We start from the raw sequence: 21332 nt of genomic DNA, 5'->3' as shown, positions 1-21332 counted from the left end.
ACACAAGACAGCCTTTTCAGATATTTTCCTATGGAACTTCCCACACTGCATTGAAGCCCTGTGGAATGGAGAGGCAGCAGGCGCCCCAGTAACCCCACCAACAATCTCCACACTGATGGCATCCTGGGAGCGAGAAACACTGGTCGTCTGAAGAATGGAAACAGGACAGCGTCGGGAGGCTGTACAGAGTCTCACGGGCAAGCCCTTCCACATACAGCACTTGTGAGGACAGGCAGACTGGTCCGACGATCAGGCCAGTCCCTCTGTTTAAGACAGAGCTCTTTATATTAAGCAGAACAACAGCTCCAGAGCCATACATTTATACAGAGGTCGTGGGCCTTTGAGTCTTCTCTTGGAAAGGAAAGGACTCTCCATTGATAAATAAGTGGACATCATCAGACAGAACCCTTGAACTTTCAAACAAATAAATAAGACCTAAGCATTCAAACCTCCTATTTTCAAAGGGATGGGTGCATTACCTATTCTAAATAAAAAAGCTGTTCAACTGCATGATAATTCTCCACTAAAAGGCACCCACGTATTTGCTCTTAGTGCGGTGGTTAGGCAATGAGAAAAGAACAGGATGAGGATGAGAGAGCAATAAAAAGAGGAAGCATGCAAACGAGGAGCCGGGGTTTATTTATATTAAGATGTGTTTATATCTGGAAAGAACAGGAAATCTGCAGAGAAAGAGCGAGATAGGGGAAGTGGAGCCAGAAGGGGGGCGGTCACCCGTGCCAGAGCCCGGTCTGAGATGCCCAGGGTCGGGCCTGTGCTGCAGGACACAGAGGGCGGCACTGAAAAACACTGCGAGATGCACCATTTGCGCATCTCCGCCCGGCGTCCACAGGGAGGCGCTCTGGAGCCCAGCTCAACATAGAGGAATGAGACCCTCAGCTGAGCTGAACCCGTCTGGGTGCTCCGTAATCCAACCGCGGCAGAATTAAGAGGATTGGGTGACGGTTTAAACTATCATCCCCTGTCTAGAGCAAACAGGTCAGTCTTTTAGCGCAGGCATCCGAGTGAGCCCTGCAGGACACCTCACGTGGGACAGAATCAAACAGGAGGCAAATCTCCCTCCTCATTTGCCCAGAATCCTACATGGAGAAGACTAGCAGCAGGAATATGGAAATGCAGCAGGATACTGTGCATTGAAAAGACAAGGAACGTCTTTTTTGACCGAGTGACCGAGTGGTGCTTGAAAACAAAATGAAGCACCGGAAGAAATATCTTTGAAAACTTTCCCAAAAATACACTCTGGGACTCAAGAGCCGGACAGAGAAGGCTTCAAGGGAAAACCTCTGAGCCAGCTACCGGTTACCAGCTGGGGTCCAGCACCATGCGGGGAGACTAGTGGAGCTACCAGCTCTGAGGGGAATGGGGAATGAGGGGAGTTGGTGGGAAGATGAGGGGAGTGAGGGCCAGCAGGCCCCTCTGTACCTTCGTCCCCTGCCAGGAAGCCCAAATGACAGAGACCGCGTGCTTACTCCGCGCTTCCTCCTTCAGGCGCCTCAGCTCCCGCCGGGCCTGGGGGCGGGGTCACGGCACAGCCAGGGGGAGGGGCCAGAGCAAGAGGGGGAGGAGACAAGGAGAGAGGTAGAAACACAGCAGGCTCACTCAAGTCATCAGCCAGTTCACAGAGCTGCTGAAGCAAGCTTAAAGTGGAGCAATATTCCTTACATGATGTAATCCAACAGGCGTATTCTGGATACAGTCCCTTGATTGGATCTCACTGCTGCGTTACAGCAGCTGTTTAGTGCTGAGGAGCACACTTATAGCCAGCACAGGTACAATTCTGAATCTAACACTGCAAAAACTTCAAAAGAGTATTGGGAACTACAGTGGTCACACTGCGGATCCTCAGAAAGATCACTGGAGGTACTCGCAGTATGGTGACCATGTGAACCAACACAGAGTGCTACGCCACTTACTGATGGCAATCTGCTGCTGACAAAGGAGCAGAATAAAGCCATGACCCCTGACTGGAGCAGTGTTGTCCTTGACACCGGGATCAAGGTCTTATTTGTACAAATGTATCACACTAAAAATCCCAGCGCACAGCAGTCTGATCCATTTCAGATTTTGCTGGAGCGGTTTCTTTTATTCTTCTTTAGCATGATTAATACAGTAGCCTGTGAGAGCCGACGTGGACTCAACTGCTAAGTAATCAGGACTTCTAGGTTTTTCCCTGTGGAGGCAAATGTTTGTGTCGAGATACAACGTGCACTCAGAAATTAGTTTGTAGTCTTGTCAGTTTGAACTGCAGAAAAAGGCAGATGAAAGACTGCATTCAGTTTTTAAAAACCATGTGGAAAATTTGGGGCCACAAAAATATTGTTCCTGGAAAAAGAAAACACAAACCCAACATAACACATTCTACACTGGTAAATGTGTGAGGAAAAAATGTATTCAACAACAAAAAGAAAAACATTTTATGAACTGTATCAACATAATTAGTCTATGGAAAAGAGTTAAAGGTTAGTTGGATTATTGAAATGGTTAGTGGAGCCTTTTTTTCCCCCAGTTTGCAATGAATTTCCCCGCAGGACAACTGGAAAAGCAAGAGATGCGCAGTGAACAAGCATTCTGGGTAATGGGTGTTAGAGGATGTCACCGTGACGACAGGGAGGAGAGGTGTGGCCAGGGGGCAGAGTTTATGGATGGGAAAGCGAATCGCTGGGTGATTGGCGGGGGGGGTAACTGATGGTCAGTAGGGAATTTGGAGGATGGTAAATGCTGAATGGCAGGTCCCTCAATACCTTCATCCCCTGCCAGGAAGCCCAAATGACAGAGACCGCGTGCTTACTCCGCACTTCCTCCTTCAGGCGCCGCAGCTCCTGCCGGGCCTGGGGGCGGGGTCACGGCGGTGGGGCGGGGTTAAAGTGAGAGGAGGAGGAGACAGGGAGAGAAGCAGTGAGAACAGGCAGCCCACAGCCGCAGAGACAGGCAGAAGGATGGAGAAAAGGCAGGTTTATCCCAACGCAAAAACAGCACTTCCCCGATTTCTTTTTTTTTTAAACACTCTAGGTTGCATTCTACAGCTAACCCCTCACTTCACTGTAGGGTTCTTGGGAACAGCTTCCTCCTAGGGAGTTTTTCTTCTATTTTAGGCCCGTGGCAGTGCAATGACAGAGAAACCGATTCATCCTTCACCCCCATCCCAGCTCTCCATTAAGCGAAGCTCCTTTTGCTGAGACTTATCACATTTAAGGGTTAGGGTGCCCTGCTACGTATCCTTCCACTGATGAGCTGAAACAGCCTCTGGACCCGTTTTTTCAGCTCCACGCTTGACGGAGGGAAATAAGACTGTGGCAAAACGCTAAGCACAAAATGGAGCAGACAGACGCAGGCGCGCTTTTACCTGAGTCCCGTGCCAGTAGGCCGCGATGGTGGTGACGGCCTCCTGGCACCTCTTCTGGTACTTCAGCTCTCGCAGGATCTTACGAGACTGGAGGAGAGAAGGACAAGAAAGGACACTGAGGCGCCAACTGGGAGGAAACGATGCGGCTTAAACTAGAAACCTCCCCCTCCCCGTCATTTTCCGTCTCTGAATCCCAGAATCATTCGGTTTGCCCCCTGGCTAGAGAAGACAGACTCTGCAGGATGAGCGAAGGCGGTTCTGAACAATTTCCAGAACGTTCTAGCAGGTTTCAGTGAAAAAAACATGTCGAAACCGGATGCGCTTAAAGGCTCTTCACAAAAAAAAAATCAAAACGTCAGTCGTTTTCTGGAGATGTATTCAGCTGCATTTCGATTTATTTTACTATACTGTAAACCTCTCAGAGCAGTCCAGTCTTGGTCTTGTGTATCTTCAGGTTTTCCAAGTCTCTTCAAACCACCTGAAAAGCTAGGAGAAACTGCTCAATTGGCCTGATCAAGACCGTAATTGGTTAAATTGTCTCATTAAAGAGCATAGTTGGAATAAAAACCCTCATCCAAGGTCAGGAATGAACATCCATGCTCTAAAGTGTTTAATAAAACAACAATGAGAACAAATACTAAGGGAATGTAAAACAATCTACCAAAAATCTTCCCCACTTGTGAGATTGAAGTAACATTATACTATGTGTGCTGTTAATGCTGTTGCCCAGCAGGGGTCGCTGTGAGTCAGACGGAGGTGAGTGGGAGAAGAAGAGCCACGTACCTTCCACCCTCTGATGAAGGACTGCATCACAATGGTGGACCTCTTTATCTGCTGGTACTTCTTTTGTTGCTGTGAAATAAAAGCGAATTGTGAATCAGCAAAAGCCACACAAATAACAACTGGGCAGCAATAACACACGAGGGGCCCGAACTCCCCGCACACCGGCGGTACGTCACGGCCGAGAGCGTCAGAGGGGCACGAGGGGCCCGAACTCCCCGCACACCGGCGGTACGTCACGGCCGAGCGCGTCAGAGGGGCACGAACTCCCCGCACACCGGCGGTACGTCACGGCCGAGCGCGTCAGAGGGGCACGAACTCCCCGCACACCGGCGGTACGTCACGGCCGAGCGCGTCAGAGGGGCACGAGGGGCCCGAACTCCCCGCACACCGGCGGTACGTCACGGCCGAGCGCGTCAGAGGGGCACGGCGGGGCCCGAACTCCCCGCACACCGGCGGTACGTCACGGCCGAGCGAGTCAGAGGGGCACGGCGGGGCCCAACTCTCCGCACACCGGCGGTACGTCACGGCCGAGCGCGTCGGAGGGGCACGAGGGGCCCGAACTCACCGCATACCGGCGATACCAGGCAGCCACCGTCACCTGGCTCCTCTTCATCAGCAGGAAGGAGGTGCGGCACTTCCAGCCGCGGTAGATCTTCTGGATGAGCGTGGCCAGGTCCTCCAGGCGCCGCTTCCGCTCGTCCTCCAGGGCGAAGAGCTGCGGGGTCAAGGCATGTCAGCGCAGACACTCGCCACCAGGGGGCGGCCTTGTACCCACCGGCCCTGCCCAGGGGAGTCTGGCTCGCATCCAGTTTCATTTCCCAATTTTGAAGAAAAAAAATGCACTCCTCATTCGAATTCAAATTTCCTTTCTTTTTTCCCCATTTAGACCAGCTCCACTTCCCTTTACAGAAAGGTTTTACGAACACATTTTAGATTGTAACCCCTGGCGGCGTAACATTTTCTGCAAAGACGCAACCCAAAAGACCAGCCAAAATGATTCTGGAGAGAGAGGCAGAACTCCTTGCGGTTTTCTTTTCTGCTAGCTCTAATTCACAGAAATAAGAAAATGATTTTTTTTTTGTCAAAGGCCATGCGTGGGGGCTTTTAACGCCAGAGGTGCTGCAGAGCAGAGGAGCGAAGGCCTTGAGCGTCTCCCTACCGTTCTGGGGTTCCTGATGAAGATCTTGGAGCGGCCATAGGAGAACTCTTCCTTGGGGACCTCCAGGTCTTTCAGCAGCACCTCCACTCCTTCCCTGCAGCAAAGACACCCCCACAGTCACACACTCCCACTCCACACCCCTGACCTCCCACCCACGGCTGCAGTCACGCTGGACTGGGAGAGCACGGAGACAGAAGCCAAAGATGCAGAGAGAGGGAGGAATACCAAATGAGCACAGACACCACACTCAGAAGGCAGCACAGAACTAAAGCCAGTCAGTCTGAATATAAAATTGCAGGCACCTCAGTCTCTCCCTACCTGCCTCTCTCTCACTATCTATGAACCTTCTGCCAGCTGAACCTGAGGCTGGTATACAGACTTGGAGATTCTCAGACGCTAAGCCAGGATGGTCCTTCAGCAGATATAAATCTTTTTTTCGATGGTCCATGAGAATCCTGCTGTGACACTTTATGGCGAGATCAGGGTTTTAATTCCACACCCTGAGTTAGCGCAGAAGCAGCAGCTCATCTTCATGAGGAGTTAAGAGTTTCTCGGTTACAGTACCGAGGTAAACGAGTACAGCACGAGCAAGGAGGTATTGCCAAGTGGGAATATCCCATCACCCCCCCCCGTTGTCCTGACCCTCTGCCCCTGCCCAGCGCCAGTCGCTGGGCTTTTCTCTGCTTTCTCCCCATCCCACTGAGCCCAATCCTCCTCTTCCTCTTCCCCGTCTCCATTCTCCCCGTGCCAGAGCCCGTTCCTGCCCCGCCCTTGCCCCCCAAACTGCCCTCAGGCCTCGACTCGGAGACTCCCCTGTTTCTACAGCACCTGTGGTCTCCCGGCTCTCGGTTACATCCTTCAGTGTCTCCATGACACTGTGACTTGCGTATTGCTCCTCTTCACTGTAGACATACTCCATTGCTGCTTGCTATCCACACTGTTTGCATTCCTATACATCGTATTGCATCTTGCTTGTGTAGCACGTCTTCGCTGAGACATATTTTATATTTTAGCAACTCAGTGGAAGTACACAGTTGTCACCTCATTTCCATTTTTAATAGACCCTAAGGTAAGGAAGGCTAAGTAAATGAATGCTAACTACCAGAAGAGCAGATTGCCATCCGAGGCCAGACACCAGCAGGCTTGTTGACATGATTCAGTCTACACACTGTTCTCCCTGCCTGATAAGACAAGCCACTGCCTGCGGAGCAATCCAGGCCAGAGCCGCCAGCAAAAAGCTCCAGCTGAAGTAAAACAAGATCACTTCGCATGTAGCCGTGATGCCCCGAGACGGGATCTTAAAGAGTGCAGCGAGCGTTCAGACTCTTTCCCACTCTGGTCCGACACGTCCCTGGAAAGACGCGCGTTCAGGAGGGGGAGAACGCTACTTTTATTTTTAAAGGGCTTTGCCGTTTCGGAACAGTATTTAGTGCCAGGATTCCAGAAAGTCCATGTAAAAAACCACTGAATGTGCAGATCCAGCAGAGGTGAGGAATGCAACAAAATGATTTTTCTCGCATAAGCACGGCGACGCAGTTTCAGAAAAGACAAGAAGCTGAGAGGGTATCTAATGCGACACAATTACAATAGTGCTGTGCTAAGGAGACATACGGGCCCAGTGAACTCTGGGAGTGCACCCTCACCTGGCTGGGCCTCTCCAGTGCGGCCAGGTCTGCTTGCAGAGCATCTTGTAGCGCTCCAGGCAGGGCTCGTACGCCTGGCGGAAGGCGTAGCCGGCGCGCCGCACGCGCACGTTCTCCATGAGGCCCAGGTAGCGCACCTGGTGGCACACCAGCGACTCCGTGAAGATGTGGGCCGCCTTCTTGTCATTGGGCTTGATGCACCTGCCGCGCACAAGAGGGAAGCTGTGTCAAACCCCCTCCGCTGGTTTGCTCCCTCGCTGTATTATTTCTGCCGAAGCCCAGGCGCGTTCAGCAGGAGGGTGGGGCACGCACCGGGGCGGCTGCTGGCCCACCTGATATAGTTGGGATTCTTGCTCTGCAGGTTCTTCATCAGCGTGCCCACCGAGGCTCGGAACTGGAAGCCCGCGGTGGGCGGCCTCTTCAGGTTGATCTTGGCCGGGTTGCCGTCGGGGAAGAGGGTCTTGATGAGGCTGTGGTTGGCCTTCCACATGGCCTGGGACAGGTCGCGGTACAGCAGGTCGTTGTTCTTGTCCACGAAGCCCTCCACGTGGTACAGCACCTGCCGGCCGCAGAGAAGCAAACAGGCAGCCGCTGGGTCAAACGAATCACCTGCTCTGGGCTCGGCAAGCTGGCATGACGTCGGTACAGTGCTTCCTCCACTTGATTGGCTTGTTCTACGTAGGGGCAGGCCTTGTAAAAGGTAGCCCCTCCCATTAAAGAAGCTAAAATGCTGCTGGTATCTAGTCGCCTGTCTCTCTATTAAGCTACCTTTATATATAAATCCATTCAATTAATCTTTATCCCGATTTATTAAAATTAACAATCTTCTCAAAGGATTACAAGTGCTGGCAACCTGGGGAGCATTCTCTCTCCCAGCCATTCCCCAGCAACACCTCTGGGGGAAAAATGGGTTCTTCCCGTTCAGAATGAGGAATGAAGCTGGGAGCAGAAAAGAGAGCTCTAAGCCACTCTAAGTGGTCTTAATTTGTGAGGAATCAAAAAAGAGAAAATCAGCTTTGCTAAAATGAGGGATGAAGGCTGAAATGGAAAAAAAAAATCGCAGGGCTGCAGAGCTCAGTGCCAGGTGAGGCTCTGGAAGAGATCACCGCTCTTGTCTGGAGAGACGGTTGTTTGCGCAAATTCGACTTTACTTAAAAACGTGTGGGTGGCTTAGTGAAATGTTTTGAGGTGAGCAGAGTTTACGTTACATTATTATTACGTTAATTATTTGAGTTGGAGGGTTTTAAGACTTCTTTCCATTATTTCGTTTCTCTCCCGCTATATAAACAGGGGAAGGTTCCTTTCTCTCCCCAGCTCACGCACTGTGCGCTGCTGCACCATTCGCTCTCCTGCTCTGTTAAAGAGCAGTAAAAGCCTGTGATTCTGCTCTCCTGCCATCACTCACAGACCCTGCCCTGCCATATTATCGTTCTCCGCCTGTGTCCCCACAACGGCTCAGAAAGGGTCGCCTCCGATTTGCGCGTGAGGAGCCGAACCCCCAAGTAACCTGGGGGAAGTGGGTGAATTTTCGTACCCGCTACCCCAACCGGGAGAGCTTCCTCCCTGAGCAGGGCCAGCAGGGGTACGTTACGTGTGTACGTGTGAATCCGTCAGTGTTTGCAGTTCATGCTCACTGTCGGCAGGGTCTGCTCGTTCGACGGCTCTGCAGATATGCAGTATGCTGTGGTTACGGAGCTGGGGTGGTCGTGCAGGGTCAGGGGCAGTACCTTGCCGGCGTAGTGCTGGATGCGGAAGCAGCTGTGCGGCAGGGTGTGGTCGTTCAGGAACTTGGAGCTCTTGCTCAGGCGGCTCTCGAAGTGCTGGTGCTCGGCGCACACCGTGTTCAGCTTGTCCAGGAAGGTGTCGTCCGTCACCGTGCCGGGGCGCAGACACTCCTCGTCCAGCATCGCCAGGATCCCGTTCGTGTTCTGCCGAGACCGCCAGACGGGGAGGGAGAGATGGGAGAGGAGAGACAGGAGGGTGTCACACTTGTCTGATGAGACGATAATTAAGAGAGTAGGGGGTGTTACTCCCGGTGTCCTGGCCAAACCCTCCTCCCCCAGCCTTTGCCAGTCATGGCCTCCTAATAATCCCCATCTCTGAACTGGCTTCATCACTCTGTTCTCCTCCCAACTGAGAGCTGGTGTGTAGGGAGAGTACTGGTGCACTCTGGCTGCACATTGGTGGTGGCAGTGGGATTCCCCAAAGTGTAAGAAATGTATTAGTATGGTTAAAGCGCCTGCCTGTAATAAAGCAACTACTCTACTGGAATGTGCTACACAAAAAACGAGAAACTTAGTCTAAACTGGTCTCACGAGTCTTTGTGTACAGTGAATCACTGAGAACCTGCACATGTGGAGAGGGTTACTGCTCCAGAGGGAAAGTGCCCGAAGAGCCACACTTACATTCTCTATCAGGTCACAGATGATGGCGTTGTTGAAGTATTCGATGTGAGTCCATTCGATCCCCTGCAACAGAAACAGGGACTTAAGAACAGAAGGCGATCGATCCGACCGAAGTTTCGAATTCAATCCTTTAATCAAGAAGCAGCCACCAAAAATGAATCCCACCCCACCAGACATACCAGGGTGTATTTGCGACTGGTTTAAGAGGTAACGCAGAGCGAAAACTCCATGTTTACTCAAACAATTACAGAAGCGGCCTTTGCCACACTAAGGATTTTTCCCACAATGGGATTTTTTAATGGTTTTATTCCTTGACATTCCAGGTGCATACACAGTCATGGGCACTGTACCACGATGGCCGATATTAAAGTTGGCAACTGCACCCATGCTCGCTGAGATCCAGAATGTTCAAGCCCCGAAGGAAAGATCAGTCACACTCGTACACTGTCTGACTTTCTTTGACAAAGACGCATTCCGCAGTTTCCGAATCAATTTCCTACACTCAAGCCTTAGCCCCAGGCCTGTGCTACATCTCGTGCAGACGTAAAATTGCTAATATATGAGCAGGCAGAATATTGCTATTGCACAGTGCATGAAACAGTTAGTCAGAGTGCATTTTCTGGGAGGGCGTGAGAAAGACAGTGACTGGGGTTACTGAAACATCACATTTACTGTAGGAACAACTGTAAGAATGTGCATCACTGAATCAGCACTGTGGAGGAAGGAAAGAAACCTTTACTCGGCAGGAGAGAACTTTGGAACACACATTCATTGTTGTTCGTCTTAGCCCAAATTTAACATGATTTTCAATTAAAATATTAATTTCTACTGCAGCTTAACTGGAAAAACCTGACCACTGACACACTCGATTTCCAGTTTCTTTCCACAAGCTGTCAGATTACTGAACCCTACCCCTGTAACTGGCTCACGCCGATATTTTTAATTCACACTGCTTGTCTGATTTTTTTTTTTGTAAAGTTATACGTTATCCAACTTGCCGCTGCTGCTGCTGTTCTGTGTTTGTTTCTGGCGATTCCTTTAGTGTTTTTGCATTGGAGCACACACACACAAATAAGCATTTCATCGCCCTTGTGCATATGACAAATAAACTGAACTTCAGAGAGGCTTGCCTGCATACAGGCCTGCAGAACAGCTCTGCGAGTCACTGAACGGCGATTCAGGTTGCTGCAGTCGTGTGAACACCAGGCAGCGCTGGACTCCAGAGGCCCGGACAACACCGGCGATCTGGAGACCGGATTGGTTTTCCTTTTCCATTCTTCTCCCCTCAACCTCCCACCCGCCCCAACCCAAGTCAATTTCCCATGCACTCCGCTGGAAACAGGCCAGGAATGTAACGACAGCGGGGGAAAAAGGTCGGAGCGCTCTGCACATACTTGGGAGATTTAATAGAGAAAACCAAACACAGCGTGACCCCGCCGCAGCGCCACGGGCTGGGAGAGCCACAGGTTTACCCCTGGCGGCCCGGAGCAGGGAGAGAAGGCACAGCAGCAGAGCAGATTGAGGATGGCCGAGGGCAGGGAGAGCAGCGTACTGGAGCAGGGTCAGAGGTCACTCTTACTCCTGGCCCCATTTCAGCTGCCCGTGTGACCTGCGCAGCTCTCACGAATGACACTCCGTCTCGGCACGGCTGTTTTATTTCTCGAATGGCCCCCAACGTATCATTACCCGACAACAATGCCATACGGCCTATTTAAATAACGACACTCCAATTCCTGCATTTTTGTGGACATCTCCGAAATCTTAAATTAGAAAACGCTGGGAACATGCTCGTCCTTAGACACGCTTCGCCGGCAAGCGCAACAGAAGGACGCGGCGACCTCGGAGCGTCATTTTCCCACCTCTCTGATGTACTCCTCCTGCTCCTCTCGCAGGGTCAGCTCGATGAAGATCTGCTGCAGCTTCTCGTTGCAGTAGTTGATGATGAACTGCTCGAAGCTGTTGTCCTGCAGGGAGAGCCAACACTCGGCATCAGCCTCCAGAGGGCCCTAAGACTTCTCAACCCTGTTTTCCCAGCATTCACTGCCAGGGGCTATAGGCTACAGGCAAGCCACCAATCCTCCTGTAGTCCATAACACCGCAGGACACTGATCCAACCCGTGCTTTATCTACCTATTGGACCCTTAATTACTCAATGGATCTAGCTGCGAGATATGAATTAATAACATGTTGGAACACAGAACCTACAACAAAAAATTAGAAATAAGGCTGCCTGCCTCTAGTGTACATACTTCACTCCAGAAATGGTGCTCATTGTAGTTCTCTGCTAACCTGTATAAGAGTTACAGGCTAAACCATCTGAAAGGATCTGTCATTTGTTAATAACTACTGAAAGCCTAATAACTACTGCTAGTTTTAACAGTTTGCAGTGCTCTAAGACAATGCTACACTAAATCAGCCCAGGCTTCTGAGAGACAAAACACACATCCTATACAGTCCTGCTTCCTGCACTGTCTGTCTGCCCCCTCGGGTTCCCAGAGGCTTTCTGGTCACACCGAGCTGAGGAGAAGAATGTGCCGTTGAGCCCACGTGTGATTGATTTCTGTAAGGTTAGTCTCACGCTGCTGACAATCCCTAGAGGAGTCCCACATCAGGCTGGTGTGCATGATGACAAATGGACGCAGGACTTTCACCTGGTCACCGGTCTCCTGGTCTACCAGCACAACTGTGTCCCATCGAGCAGTTGGGCTAATCCCTCCGTCTCTCGCAGTTCCTCCTGAGTCGAGGCGTCATTGATTTTGCAATTAAATCACGCGTTAAGTGTTAAATCCAGGATTACAATTAAACAGTTCCCAGGATTGCCATGTTGAAACCCAGTTGAGTGGAAGTTTTTCACCCCGATCAATTACTTTCCCCCTTGGATCACTGAAAACTCATCAGCTTATGGTGGGAGTGTTAGGATTGCATCTCTACTGGGGGCACAGCGGATGAAGATGAAGGTACCCTATTTGAGGCAGGGAGGAGAGGAGCCGTGGGCAGCTCTAGGCCGGAAGAGAGGAGACCCCGAGCCCCGACGCAGTCCTGCTGCGACCGGCGCCGCGGGCCCTTCCCTCCGGGTCCGCACCCCTAGACTGAGCTGCGACCCCCCTCCGTCACCCACACAGGAAAGGACACTGCACCTCCATTCTCACACAGAAGCCCCTGCACAAAGCCAGGTCTCCCGGGCGGCCAGGCACGAGGGAAGCTCAAAGCTGTCTCTAGAAGAGCCGAAACCCAGGCCTGTCCAGCCTCCTGATGCACCGCCCGGACCAGCGCTAACAGCTTGGGCTGCTGCTGCCAATGGCCAGCCCGAGGGGTGGGATGGAACTGGAATACGAGTCCCAGCTGCCCTGCGGAGTGTGGACGGACGCATTGGGATCAGGAATCGGGCTGCAATAATAATAATAAACGTCCTGGCCTGACGGCAGTGCAGGAGTTAGCAAGACTGGACTGGGCTTTCAGCTGGCAGTCGGAAACACTGCTGCTTTGGCTAACCTGGTTGCATGTAGGCGGTTAGATTAGGATTAGAATTAAGGACTACAATTGCAGCATGCAGCCACACTTTGCCACTGCAAAACCCTTCATACTTACGCCATTCTGTTGCCCCAAAAAAACATTAAGGAGAAAGAGAGATTCGTCAGACACAGATGCAGTAACAGATGAACACATTAAACCTAAACTAAAATAAATTCACATCGAAAACCTTGCAGTTACTGAACGGGTCACTTACCATCTCCTGTCCCCCTGCAAAGACGACACACCAGTACCAAATAAAACATTCCCAACCAGACCCTCAGGTGGAATATTTTTTAAAACTTGATGAAAACCAGTTTCAAACAAGTTTCAAGATTCTACCCTCAAGGACGGAAGAAAATCCTCCCGTGGAACATTTAAAAAATGAAATTTAAGAAATGAAAACGAAACCAGAAACAAAACACTGGAAAGTGCCCTCAAGGGCTGTGAATTAGCAGCACTTGGGTAGTTACCAGTAGTAGGAGTTAGGGAACTTAATAAGCTTTCCTACAGCTCAGGTCCAATGAAATAATATCCATGCTGAAAATCCGAAAGCAAAGTTTCTAGGGTTTACACAGGTACCCCATTTCTTCAAGGGCTCCTGCCTTTCCTGCAGAACTCAACCTTCTTTGCTCTACGGGCCTGGGTTTGAACCCAGACAACCCTGGCTAAAAAAAGGTGAGAAAAAAGAGCCCAATTTGGCGTTGAAGACAGCTGGAGTTTAGGTCTGGGCCTTAACCTCCAGAACTACAACAGAAACGTCTGACCAGGTCCAACACACATCTGCCAATGTCCGATATCTGAGATATAGAGATGAACACCGGTCCCAGAACGGGCTGGCCTACTCCATGAAACCAGCTTTGGGCAAGGAGAACAGCTCCTGCTGCCGCGCCCTTCCGAAACCTGAGAACAGGAGTGTGGTGTGCCTCTGGCCATCAGCCCTCACAGTAAGGCTCAGTAAGGCTCCTGGGCGAGCAGGACGAGAGCCGTTTCTTACGCACATCTCAGAAACTTAACACCCAGAGCCTGCCCTCCCTCACGACCTGCCATTTCACCCTAGCAACCAGGAAAACACATTCCTTCCCAGTCAGCTCTGTTTAAGGAAAAAAAGCACAGTCTGGAGACACTGTAGCCACTGCACAACTGCCTCGAAAAAAATACCTATACTTTGAAGACGATACCTGCATTCTAAATAGAAAAAAACTAGCACCCAGTAACAGGCAGGTCTGAACTGCCGGACCCAAGGGGCAAAATATTCAGGAATGAAGGACAAGCAAAGGCACTCTGTTTTGGTTTCTGCCTCAGTGGTACAGAGTGTTATCGTTGTTATGGCTCCTGCTGTGTCAACTTACACTTCCGAGCTGGAAACAGCACATGACATGTCCTACCCTTTACTTTCTTTTTTTGTTTTCATCAATTCATTGACATAGCGTTTCTAATCCTCATGGAAAAAGGGACAAAGAGAAACAACCCTCATCCAGCACACACACAGCCCCAGCACCTATCACCCAGTCACATGCCGACACACACACAGATTCACATACACACAAGAAAAACAACAGGCACGGCTAAGGCCGAATACGAAGTAGAAACACACAGAGACTAAACAAACTGATCTAGACAAAGATAGCTACAAAACAGGGAAACCCACAAAGAGGCGTCTGTACAAATGTAGGAGCAGTGGTTAAGAATCGTGGCTTGTACCCGGAAGGCTGTGGGTTCAAATCCCAGACGCGGCCCTGTTGCTGTACATCACTCAGAGTGCCCCACGTGTACCCAATATGGGTGCACATAAAACATAAAAGGACGTAAAATATCCAGTCAAAATAAATACAATAATAATGACCTGCTTTGCTAAGAAAGAAAAAGACAAAGCAAAAGAAAAATAATGAATTGTAAGAACCTCAAAGAATGTCCCTCTTCTGACATGTTTACTGGGCCTTGACTTCAAGTGATGTCGGGAACAAGCTATTCAGCTATGTTGTTGAAGGAGCCCCTTGTAAGAAACTGCTAGATGAGAACTTTGGATCAATTAACTACTAACAACCAAACAGGCCAGACCGGCCTAACAGCCTCCTGAGAACAGGTGGCACTTCTCTAACCCACAGGTGTGGCCGAAGCGAACTCCCAGCTGGAGAACACGGACCCTGTATATGAAACGTGAATGGGGTGGCACTCACCTCGAAGATTTCAAACCCATAAATGTCCAGGACACCCATGACCTTCTTCCGTGTTTTGGTTTGGGCCTGAAACGAGAGGGAAACGGGCGTCAGTGCAGCCAGAACCAGAATTATAGTGGGTGCCGATGAGAGGAGGCCGTTTGACCCATCATGTTCATTGTGTTCTGATTCAGTCACATAACCAGTACTGGGCTTACTGGAAGCACCCCTCACGCTCATTCCCAAACTAGGAAACCTGAACCCCCCACCAAATCTGACAGGTAGACCCCCATGCCCCAAGTCAGAAATGGACAACACACAACAACTGTCTGTGGGAGGTGGGAAGAAACTTGAGGGCCCGGCAAAAACCTACACGAGCATGCAGACTCCCCACAGAAGGATCCCTGGTCCCGAGTCGAACCCAGTACCTAAAAACCGTGAGGCACAGACGCTCACTGGCATACCATGCCACCCAACCTTCTGCCTTTTGTTTTAGTTCCTAAGGAGTGATCAACCACCACATTCCCGTTTGGAAAAGGAGCTCTCCAGGGACCCAGGAAAAGGCCGGTACCAGACAGTGGTTAAAGAAAGTACCTTAATGCTTCCGTTGATTCGGTTCACCAGCCAGGTGAAGAGACGGCTGTACAGGTTTTTAGCCAGGGCGTCTCTGGCGTAGTAGGCCTGGAAAACACAAGCAATGCAGTCTTAGTAACGAGGAAGCACACCTTCCCCAGCCTCAGACAACAGACACACACTTCCTCACTCTGGATGATGCAAATCTGCAGACAAAAATAACGTGAAGATGGCTCTTTCCTGTTCAGAAGCCTATTCCACACGACTGTCCTAATTGCACTTATGATGGCGTGTCTGCCTCTGCCACTAATTCTGTTTAAATATTTAACTACAAGCAAAGACATATCTGAATGTGCTTCAAGAAAAATCCTCGTTTGCTGATCTTGAACCATCTTAAAGCACTTTGGCCGTTTGCCAACGGTATAGATCTTCTAAAACGCTGGAATTATATTTCATTCAGTGCGCTCCCCCCATTTTTATATTTAAGTGGCCGGATGTTTACAGAAGGAGTTTCTGGATTGTGTAACAGCTTTGTTAATTTGTGAGTGTGGCATGTTTCCTCTAGAGACAGTCTTAGAAGTACACGGACAACTTTATACTGGAGGGAGACATATAATCCTTAATGTTCCATCTTTTGTAGGAATTCGTCTCAAAGGAAACCTTAAAAACTGTCATTATAATATTGAGAAGGAAAAAAGACTAATAAAGATTATAGACTCTTAAGAAGAGCCAAGTGAAGCAGAAAGGCTGTCTATCTGTGTGTGGTGTGTCTAGAAGCATGCAAGACGCCTACAGGAGACTGTAGTGTTCACATTACAAATGGATAAGGACAGCATGAGGTAAGAAATACAATAACCTGCAACAAACAAAAATCACATTAAGTCACAGTTTAAGAGGCACTGTACAACAGCTTAGCCCTTTTCAATTGTGAACAAACAGGGAATGAAGGGAAAATGCAATCAATGGAGAAGCACATTTTCTAAACGTGTCAGAGCAATAAGATGCAGAAGAAGACTCCCTCTCTCGTTCGCTTTCCTGTAAAGGGGATATGATGGCTTTAGATCGGCCATCCCGAAGAGTGCGTGACCTCACCCCTCAGCTGACCCCACCTGTGCCACGTTGAGTGTGGTGGACACCTTCTCCTGCTTGGCCTCCACGGTGCGGAAGCTGAAAGCTCTCTCCAGGACCCCCTGCTCGATCCCCAGCAGCTCGCACATCTCCTTCAGCTCTGCAACGCAAGCAAACACTTTGGAATCAGAACGTGAGGCAATTTTAGGAATTGAAGCTTCAGGGTGAGGAATAAAACGAACATGCAAACAGTTTAGTGAGCAAAGGAAAAAGCTCTGAGCTTCTGCCCTGCATCCAGCATTCCACCCTTGAGCAGGGGAGACATTCATATAGAACTGGACTGTCTCTGGCTAGATCAGCTGTGGACTTCCCTCCATTTGCTCAGCTAATTTAGTGACCCATATTAAGGGATCTGTCTGGCTCCCCAAGCAGTGTCCTACCCCAGAAGACTGTACTGGACTGGGGCCACCCAACTCCAGTCCTCACTCGGTGGGGATGCAGATCTCCCCTCTGTTACTGCCACCTGCTTGCTGGGCATCACAACCAAGGACGTCCACAGATCACTACAGCAGAGCAGCAAGGCAAGCCGAAGTCTTGGCTGGATTCCACACAGATCTGGGCGGGCTCAGCACACTCGACTGCCCGAAACTACCTCAGCGACAAGCCAAGCCTCTGCGGAACCTGAAGCTGTTTTCTTTCAGAAGGAGAGGGAGAGATGGCCAGATAGCGGAGTGGCGTGTGAGCGAGCCAGGGTGCCTGGCACCTCCGCCACCGATACCCTGGCGCACAAACAGCGCAGGAATTCCAGCAATGTTCAGACAGCCGGGGCCGCCACCAGCTCCTGAAAACAACAAACGCCAAAGAATTCCTCCACACCTCTTCGCAAACACAACACGTGCGCTGGATTGGATCCCACATATCCCAATTAAAGCTGCGTGCTACGCCGTGTCTTTTACGAAATTAGCATCCTGAGGACACAGACTGGGCCCATTCCTACTGACCAGCTCATACACACCTGGGGTCAGGGCAGCGGCCAGTGAGTGGACACATGGGCAGCAACAGGTGTTCTACCACTGGAGCATCTTTTGGTATCCATCCCAGCTCAGACTCTTTATTACTTTATTCACCCATTTACTGGCTAGGAGCAACGCCAGCCAAGATCTGATGACGATGGCTCAATTCACGATGCAACAGCACAACAAGCTGAACAGGTGGGGCACAAACACAAAATTGCTAGTGAAAGACAGACGTCTCTGCGCCCCGGCTTCACACACACACACTGATTTACACAGGACAGCTCTGTGCTGCTGCTGAGACCTGTGCTGCTGTGATCTGAAAACAGATTCAAATCGGGGGAGAACAGGAAACATCAGGCAAGAGCAAACCACAGCACAGTGGAATGTGCTCTTGAGACTAATGCCTTACGTAAGCAAAAACAAATTGTTTTCGCAGTTTAGCCAGACAGAGCCCAGCACATAGTCTAAGCCATTTATGAGATTCTCAGAGGGGATCTGTAATGATTTGTAGGATTTGTAATGTTAGCTGGAGATGCTCCTGGCTGTTCATGTACGATATACGCAAGATATGAGTCTGGATTCAGTGGAAAAATGAGAGCTGTGTATTCTGTATGGCAAGTGGTATTGCCAATGTTCTCCATGAAAAAGTCTACACAGCACATATCAGGAGACAGAGCAAGTGATTCAAGAGGACTTTTAAAATACACAGTCACAGCATAGATCCAGCCTCCCAGGGAGGGAAGGATTGAAAGGGTATACAGAAATTAGAGAGTGAAGATGACCAATATTAGTTGACAGTATCTTTCATCTGGTTTACTACAAGCCCCAATCAATTAGATATTTAAATACCCAGTAGGTGGCAGCAGTGATCAGCCAGGTGAGCTGAGAATTCTCAGTTGAACATCTATAATTAAACTGCCATTTCTGTACCTTACTGATATGTGCCTTTAGATAGTAGGCGTGACACTGTAGGATTGCAAGAGTAAAAAACTACAACCCACAGTTGTATTCCAAGAGAGTACTTTAAAATGCTGAATCCGCTTTTAGCTCTTGCATTAGAATACCGAAGGGCAGCAGAGATGTATTGGTGGTGGTGGAGGGGAGTCCCCATTACCTGTAAAGGGCTTTGAGTGGAGTGTCCAGAAAAGCACCGTATAAGTGTAAGGAATTATTATTATTATTATTCATTTTATAGACAGATCACCAAGTTGTCAGTTCATACCTGATCTTAAAGACCTTTTAAAACCTCCTTTGTCAGGCGTCTCAGTTTCAAATTACTGAATAACGGACATGTGAAACCACATTCTCTAAAAAATACTTTCCCTCTATGGTAACTTCCCAATGGTATTTTTGATCCATTAGAAAATACACATTTTTGACCTTGTGCCACACCATATGCAACACTAACTCAGGAGTCCACACAGGGAACTTACTCATTTTGTTGGTTTTGCAACTTAAAAGAGTTTTTCGTATTTAATAAAAAAAGGGAGGGAGGGATATGGACGCCGGGTGGAAATTGTTTTAGTTATGAGTATCCGGCCCCAGGCGTCTGAGCTCTCTACCGCCCCCTGGAGGCTCTCACCGTTCTTGTCCTTGACCCGGCTCTCGTCCAGCCCGTTGACCCGGGACTCGGGTTTGAACTCGATGTTGCCCAGCTTGAGCACTGCAGCCACCAGTTCCAGCACCGACTGCACCTCATCTTCCATGAAGCCTACAATCTGCATGGCATTCTGCAGGGAGAGAGAGAAAGGGGATAAGGCATGAACAGACATGCCCAGCGACCGGACATGAACGACAAGTATTGCTCAAAGGGCAGTTCACTCATGCACCATCTTATGTAATTATTCCATTGGATTATATTTGATATCAAAGTGATTTCAAGGGACACAGTTTGAGGCCTTTCAAAGTGCAAGGGATGAAGGACTCTGGGGGGGAAAAAAAAGCTATTTTGTTTGTCTGGATAAATTCCAAATTATCTTTGTGCATTTTCTGTTTCCTTTGTGCATTTCTCGGTTCCTGGACGAAGGTGGAAGTGCTGATTACAGAAGGGCAATAATTCCCCATCAGCAGGGCAGGACAATGTGCGTCTGTCTGCCTGCACTGAGTTTCTAGCCCAAGGGCCTCTGACTCTGTGCTTCAGGGGTGTCAGCCCAGGAGGCTTCACTGCTAGACGAGAGCGTCAGGTTAATCCAGTTGTGAGAATAATGAACCCAACCAGATCACGAGGAAGACGAGCCAGAAGGTTCTGCGTTGTGCTCAAGAATTGCTTTTTGCATTAATCTAAGAGCTCCAGGCCTTTCATTTAAAAACCAAATTGGGGAGAAAAAAGAACACCACCTTCAGAGCACAATGTAACATGCGTCCATCTCCAGAGCTACAGAATAAAAAAAAACAAACAGCTATCAGCACCGAAAGAGCAGAGAGCGGTCTGGGACTTGATGTGCTCCCTCACCAGTCTTCATCACTGCCAGCATGAGAGGGCTTGAGCGAGCCGGACGCGCCAATTAGGATAATCACTCTGCCACTTAACGAGCGGCAATCCTGCGCTGCAGCCTCTCACAGGAGCTGCACTATCGCGCAGTAGCTTAACCTTTCCATGTGCGCTGGCTTCGGAGAAAGGCTGCCTGTGCAGAACACAGGTGTGTGGGCTCACAGGGCCGAGCTGCTGCCTCGCTCGCACTGATTAACGCGACCTCGCCACTGCTTGAGCTCCCAAACGAGCCGGTTCCCCAGCCTGAAGTGGCTTTCTGCACCAGAACACTGTCACCTTACATTAGGAAGCTACAGCTAAAACAGACGTGATCATCCGGAATATGTGATATTTTTTTTTCTCTTCCCGAGTCCACTTGCATAATTCATCCCCGCCTGACACTTCAGTGCACCGTTTTGTTTGTTTCACAGAGAAGTTATCTGGCTTTGAAGTGCCGTGTCCTAGTTAGAGAACATTGTTAATTTGCGCCGACGAGGACTTACACAACAGATCTGGAGCTCGGTTCTACTCGCGCTCCTCGTTATATAACAGGGGGAAAACACAGCACATAAGGACGACCATTCAAAGAAGCTTGATCAGAAGAGCAAGCTCAGTCATTGGGTCTGACTTGGACCTCCTGGAGGAGAATGGTGTCCAAACTAGAGGCCATCATGGACAACGTCTCCCAGCCCCTCCATGACACGTTTGTGAGAATGAAGAGCACGTTCAGCAATAGGCTGATCCAACCACGGGGCGACAGGGAGCGCTACAGGAGGTCATTCCTGCCTTCTGCCATAAGACTGTACAACGCATCCACTGTGTGTCTGGGCAGGGGCAACACTGACATTGACCTGTTTTTGGACTAAACAGTAAACTCTCTGCTTACATCTGGCTTTTCCCGTCTAAAACTGTTTTTTGTGCAATATATTTATATTTATAATGTGCACAAAAAACTTTTGTGTACTGTTCTGGTTTGTTCTTTGTATATTCTGGACTGTGATCAACTCTTCTTAGTGCACTTCTCACTGACTGTACTGATTGTATTGTATTGTTGTGTTATTGTATCACTTCGTTACACTGTGCTGTGTTGACGTTGCCAAGCTGCTATTGTAGTGCAATTTCCCTCACGGGATCAATAAAGTATCTACCTATCTAAGCCACACATGTATACATCATAATCATTAA

At 49.6% G+C, this 21332-nt stretch overlaps 1 protein-coding gene across 8 annotated transcripts in view; it reads right to left on the bottom strand.

The window, feature by feature from the left end:
• myo1b (myosin IB) overlaps positions 1-21332 on the bottom strand; it is a 93372-nt gene that overhangs the window by 8338 nt on the left and 63702 nt on the right. For 4 of the 8 annotated variants that reach the window (XM_088605792.1, XM_088605791.1, XM_088605794.1 and 1 more), the window contains exons 10-24: positions 19260-19407; positions 16703-16821; positions 15615-15701; positions 15042-15107; positions 11211-11315; positions 9352-9414; positions 8674-8874; positions 7279-7505; positions 6947-7147; positions 5304-5397; positions 4710-4859; positions 4145-4213; positions 3362-3448; positions 2760-2846; positions 1441-1527 (exon numbers count right to left, since the gene is read on the bottom strand). In XM_088605792.1, coding sequence (XP_088461918.1) covers positions 1441-1527; positions 2760-2846; positions 3362-3448; positions 4145-4213; positions 4710-4859; positions 5304-5397; positions 6947-7147; positions 7279-7505; positions 8674-8874; positions 9352-9414; positions 11211-11315; positions 15042-15107; positions 15615-15701; positions 16703-16821; positions 19260-19407 — 1791 coding nt within the window. The remainder of the gene's footprint in view (positions 1-1440; positions 1528-2759; positions 2847-3361; positions 3449-4144; positions 4214-4709; positions 4860-5303; positions 5398-6946; positions 7148-7278; positions 7506-8673; positions 8875-9351; positions 9415-11210; positions 11316-15041; positions 15108-15614; positions 15702-16702; positions 16822-19259; positions 19408-21332) is intronic. The other 4 variants (XM_088605798.1, XM_088605799.1, XM_088605797.1 and 1 more) reach the window with 3 other exon arrangements.

This window comes from Lepisosteus platostomus, chromosome 14 (genome assembly GCF_059453375.1).
Source record: "Lepisosteus platostomus isolate fLepPlt1 chromosome 14, fLepPlt1.hap1, whole genome shotgun sequence".
Taxonomy (NCBI): domain Eukaryota; kingdom Metazoa; phylum Chordata; class Actinopteri; order Semionotiformes; family Lepisosteidae; genus Lepisosteus; species Lepisosteus platostomus.
The sequence above is the reverse complement of the archived record's forward strand: the minus strand, read 5'-3'. Positions and strand labels throughout refer to the sequence as shown.